The sequence below is a fragment of the Atractosteus spatula genome, chromosome 19, assembly GCF_055471065.1.
Source record: "Atractosteus spatula isolate fAtrSpa1 chromosome 19, fAtrSpa1.hap1, whole genome shotgun sequence".
Taxonomy (NCBI): Eukaryota; Metazoa; Chordata; class Actinopteri; order Semionotiformes; family Lepisosteidae; genus Atractosteus; species Atractosteus spatula.
Genome location: NC_142724.1, coordinates 4,624,265 through 4,629,829, shown reverse-complemented (window position 1 = coordinate 4,629,829; position 5,565 = coordinate 4,624,265). Strand labels below are relative to the sequence as shown.

Genomic DNA, 5,565 nt, shown 5'->3' with positions numbered 1-5,565 from the left:
TATGAAACTGCTAGCAAAACTAATGCAAAGTCTGCTAAAAAACAAAGAAATTATAATCCTTTTCCATTAATGTCGCAGAGCTGAACTGTAGTAGTAGAAGAATTTTTATTATGAGCCAGTTTAGTTGGTGTAAGACTAAACTTAATGGAACACTAACAAACATAAAAATGACACTATAGAATTGCTGCCTCTTTTGTCCTCTTTCATGACTGTAACACTGATAATGCACAAGGATGGGATGTTTTGTGTGCAGTAACCACAGACACAGCTTTGAAAGGGACAGACACCGCTACCAATAGATGTTGTGCATCAACCCCAGCTCCCCTAGCTGGTAAGCCTGGAAATCAGTCAGAAGCAAAGCATGTTTAAGAGGCACGTCTTTACACAAAGGGATGTGGGAGTTTGGAACATACTGCACAGTCATAGTGTTAGAGCTGATGTGATGGTTTCTTTTGTGAAATGGCTGGACAAGATCCTTGGATCAATTAGCTATTAGGATCTAAAAGAACTAAATAGTCTTCTCTCATTTGAAAATTAATTTTAATAAGCAGTAACCGAAGGCATTCTCTTCTCTTCACCAAGTTCAGACTTTCACAGGTTGAGACACAAGGGATTCTTTCGGTCCTTGATTTATTTATTTTTTACATTTTTGGATTATTTTTTAAATGTCTTTTCCAAAAATCTGGAGTTAAATAGGTCACTAATGAGGCCCTGTAGTATTTGCCTGGAAGGAAGCAACATACAGAAGTTGGTTCCTATTGTATTATATTTTAGTATGTTCTTTTGTGTTATAAAGGACAAAGGGTTATTGAGTCTCCAACATCAACGTTCTCTTTTGCTGGACAAAAGGACAGTGTACTGCAATGCTCTTAAAAATAGCCACGCTGCAGCAACAGGCAGCACTTTATAATGAAAATAACTTGCTCACAAGGGCTTTATGTGGTCTTTTCCTGAGTTTCAAGACAAATTTAAGTACTTACTATCATGGTGGAACTGTTCTCTGTCCTGATTTAAGGATTTATTATTTTCAAGGATATTTATAGTGGTCAATATCATACCAACTTCAGTATCCCATAAATTATTGGAACTCCTATAATTATTATTTTACTATTTTCTTAATCACTCAGTACTTTTATACGTACTTATAAATATACTGTTAGTAGTCATGGTTTTACATTTATTATCACATGCAAATTATTTTTGGGAAATATTATGGGAATTAATTCAAAGCAAATAAATGCCATTAAAACACACTAAAAACCTGAAACGTTCCTTTTTAGGTAGACACTTGAGTCATTTTTACTGTTAAAAAAAGGTGCAAGAAGAGCCAATAAGAATTTTGTTTTAAAAAAACAGCCTGTTTACAGGGTTATGTTAATGTCTGTTTTCACATTTGTGAATTTATTGAGATTTTTTAGATGGAAAAAGAAAAGGGGAAAAAATGCTTTGAGGATTCCTATAGTTTTTCAGCACTTTGCATTTCTTCTGAAAATAGGCTGCTAATGACTTTGACTTTGATTTTGGTCATCTGTGACCGCAGTCGTGCCTTTGGAGTGGATAGAGAACTTGCAACCAAGCAGAGGAACAGAATACAGCATAGACCCAAGCTGTTAACCTAAATTCACTTAATTTTCTTGTCCTGTGTCCTCTATTGGTCTTGGGAACAATACCCCTCTCGAATTTCACCATCCCATTGGGTTGGTGGGAAGAGGAACTCCTCCTCTAGCTGTCCCACAGAACGTCCCTCCTCCTTCCCTGTGCTCTGATTGGTGTAGAGTTTATATATTTACACCGTGAGCTTATCAACACACACCACTAGTTCCAAATCTCTGGGAAAAAAGGTCTAGAGAAAGTTTGGCAAGCCTTTGAGAGGTAAAGGAAAAGGTAAAAGTTAGTGTGCAGTTGTCATTTTTTTTTAAATTAACAATACATTTTTCACAAAAACAAGGTTTTCTTGCTGGAATGAATATATCTGAGTCTAATTATTGTAGAGAGGAGACTTCTCAGCCAAGGGGCGATTGTTCATGGGTCGCAGCCCACAGCCCCAGCTCTGATCGCGGGCTGGGGTTCAACCAGACCCTAATAGGAGATCCAGGATCTGTGGTAGGAGCTGAGGGCCGGACTGCCAGCCCCGAATCTGGGTGTGGATTGGGTCCGGCCTCGGGAATCTCAGAAGGGAAATCTGGAGCAGAGTCTAGGATTCGCCGGCCCATGAACGCTTTCATGGTGTGGGCAAAAGATGAAAGAAAACGTCTGGCTCAGCAAAACCCCGATCTGCACAATGCAGTCCTGAGCAAAATGTTGGGTAAGGCACTTTTTAAAATATGTAATGCATCTTTCAAAAAATGTGCATGTTTTTAATGTGTGATCTTTCTCTAAACAGATTGAAATACACTGCAGATGTACTGTATGAACTACAGAGCTGTTTCTCATGCTGTAATTATATTATACTTATAATCATACTATAATTACTGTGCAAAGAGAAATATCCTTTTTACCTCCAACCATTCATATGATATTTTTGTTTGTGTTTTTTGGTTTTGTTGGTATTTTTCAGTGTGTTTTTAATTTTTGGTCAACATCACAATACACAGCATGGCCAAGTACTAGTGTTCCTAATAATAAATTCTTGAAGTCTGCAATCACAATCATTTGTATTGACTCCATTTTCACGGCTGTGGTATTGAAATGCTTATTAACCTCTTGCAGGCCAGTCCTGGAAAGCTCTGAGCACGGTCGAGAAGCGTCCATTTGTAGAAGAAGCTGAGAGACTCAGGCTCCAGCACCTCCAGGATCACCCCAATTACAAATACCGCCCAAGGAGAAAGAAGCAAGCCAAGAAAATCAAGCGGATGGAGCCAAGCCTCCTTCTTCACGGCCTTTCCCAGACTTGTGGTGGTGAAAACTACAGCATGAATCACCAGAATGGGAGCCAGCCGGGTCACCACCAGCTGCCTCCGCTAAACCACTTCAGAGACCTGCACTCCGTGGGCTCGGAGTTCGAGAGCTATGGGCTGCCAACGCCTGAGATGTCTCCTCTGGATGTGCTGGAAGAAGGCGATCCGGTCTTCTTCCCACCCCACATGCATGACGACGTGAACTTGGTGCCCTGGATTAACTACCACCACAATCCGCACCACCACCACCACCACCACCCCCCACCCCCCCAGAAGTCCCCAGAGAGCCACCAGGAGAAGCGGCACATCCCTGGGCCTGAGGGGACACACATGTCCTTCTCCCAGAACCCCGTGGGCGTTGCTGAGGCGGTGAAGGGCTCCCACACCAGCAGTGTTTATTACAACCAGGTCTACTCAGGCCCACAGGGGGGCTTCACAGCTCATCTGGGCCAGCTCTCACCTCCGCCTGAAGCTCCCACTCTGGACAATGTGGAGCAGCTTAATCACTCCGAGTTCTGGACAGAAGTTGACCGCAACGAGTTTGACCAGTATCTGAACATGAGCAGGACTCGTCTCGAGGGCCCGGGACAGCACTACACAGCCTCCATGTCCAAGGTGCCTCCCAGACATATATCTTGTGAGGACAGCCCCTTGATATCAGCCTTGTCAGATGCCAGCAGTGCTGTGTACTACAGTGCCTGCATCACGGGGTAGACTGTCAGTGAGCTGGTGTGGAAATTGACACTTTTGTTTCAGAGCAAACTTTGCACCATTGTTCTCATCGAGTCATACTGAAGCGTCGTTTTTTCTCACAACCATTAACGCATGATAATGGGAAAATCATTCCATTATGTGCACCTTATTTTTACCACTGATTTTCAGTATACTTGTGATTAAGTGGGGCAAAATCTGCACTGGTTCCAAAGTGCATGCATTTGGGAATTTGTTTTCTATTTGTATAAAATAGCCTGATACACAAAAGCTATGATAATATTAAACTATGTTAAAGAGCATACTTTCTAAAACTATAGGTATTTCCCCACTTAACGAAATTGCTTTGATAAAATGTTCTAGGGTGCATGGCAACAGTATAATAAAATGAGGACATTTATTATGAAAATGGAATCTGAGAAGCAACGATAATGAACTAGTTACAAAGAATGTACTGTTTTGTCGCTCCTCAAACCTAGTCTGTAAGCTGTGGTTGTTTTTTTTTTTTTGTTTTTTAAGCATTTTGATTGTAGACAAAGAATTTTGTTTAATCTGAGCAGGATCTCAGCCACAAACTGCACGAAAAGCTTACAGAAAGAAAAATCCAAAATGGACCAAATTCACTATTCAGGCCCTGCTGATAACTGTTGAATATAGTTGGTATAAATATGTTAAAACCAGTATGAAATTATTCCTTGTCCATTTTCTAATTGATTGAATTGGTTCTAATATTTGATATTATTACGTGTCCTCCATGATAGAAGATTTTCAGAAAAGATTAACTATCACAGATAAAACAAAGGAAAATGGTATATTCCCTCAGTGTTTTTGATCATCAGAGTAAAATTGCTGCAGTCACTCACATGTTCCCTCATTTTAAATTTCCTGGACACAGACAGCAAGCTCCAAAAATGCTAAATTTGTTTTATTTATAAAAAAGAAAATAACAGCACTGGTCATAACACAATATCTATTAAAATTGTTGATTTCATGGTAACTTTTGTATTATTCTGTCTGTAAATATTGTCAATTTATATATATATTTTAAAATTGCTTAAAATTGTTGTGCAAAATAAAATCTGAATGGTGATATCATGTTTTGGGTGAAAGTATTGCAATTCAGTGTCACTGACATGTCTTCAATATACTGTACTTGCAAGTTTTGTAATTATTGACCAAGTCTTACTTGTTCCTATATTTATTTATTTATTTCAGTTTAAGACAGGACAAACATGATGAGTCTGAGAACTTTTTTTTAAAAGCCACAATGTTTCAGTCTTAGTTTATAGTGCTGTCTGATTTCATTTTCCTGGATTTTTGATAGACCACAAAATGAGTTTGGCTCATGAAGCAATTCTTCCTAAACCACTTACACAAAAATAAACAGGGAAAAAAATAAGAAATAAGTAGTTCTTTTTCTTTCTTTTAAATTAAGAAAAATATGTCCAAGGATCAAAGAAAGTATTTTTTAAGAAAGCATTCTTTTGCCCTGGTCTTAGGCCAGATCAAATTATATAGACTAGAGCATTGTTTTCTCATACTTTAGTGAAGTCGCAAAAACCTAATACAAAACATTTAAAAGCATTCTTACACCTTTTGCAAATAGGAAATGAAGACAATCACTTAAAATGAACAGAAATAAACATTACTAAACTGAAATAATCATTCGTTGTTTTTTTAAATGAACATACCTTGTCATGTTTATTTATGAAGGGCACATGTGCTTTTTGCCTTGTGACTGTACAAACAGCAATGAACATCCACCACAGGATATTGCTGGAAGGGCCTGTTGATCTAGGCTTTGCCAAATGTCCTACAAGGAAGTAAAGGTCAGGCGTGAGCCGTTAAATTTCAGACAGCCAATTAGTTAATGATAAAATTAGCAGAAATGTCAAAACAGAGGAAAATCCTGTTAAATCCCTAAGGTGTTGAGAGCTGCTTTCTGACTAGGAAGGAT

The 5,565-nt window shown here is 38.8% G+C and overlaps 1 protein-coding gene across 1 annotated transcript; it reads left to right on the top strand.

Annotated features, from left to right (window-relative positions):
• Positions 1-1,811: 1,811 nt before the first annotated feature.
• sox18 (SRY-box transcription factor 18) lies at positions 1,812-4,700 on the top strand. Its single transcript, XM_088937784.1, has 2 exons — positions 1,812-2,305; positions 2,710-4,700. Exons 1-2 carry the CDS (start codon positions 1,963-1,965, stop codon positions 3,609-3,611), a joined length of 1,245 nt encoding a protein of 414 aa, XP_088793910.1. The 5' UTR covers positions 1,812-1,962; the 3' UTR covers positions 3,612-4,700.
• The last annotated feature ends 865 nt before the right edge of the window (positions 4,701-5,565 follow it).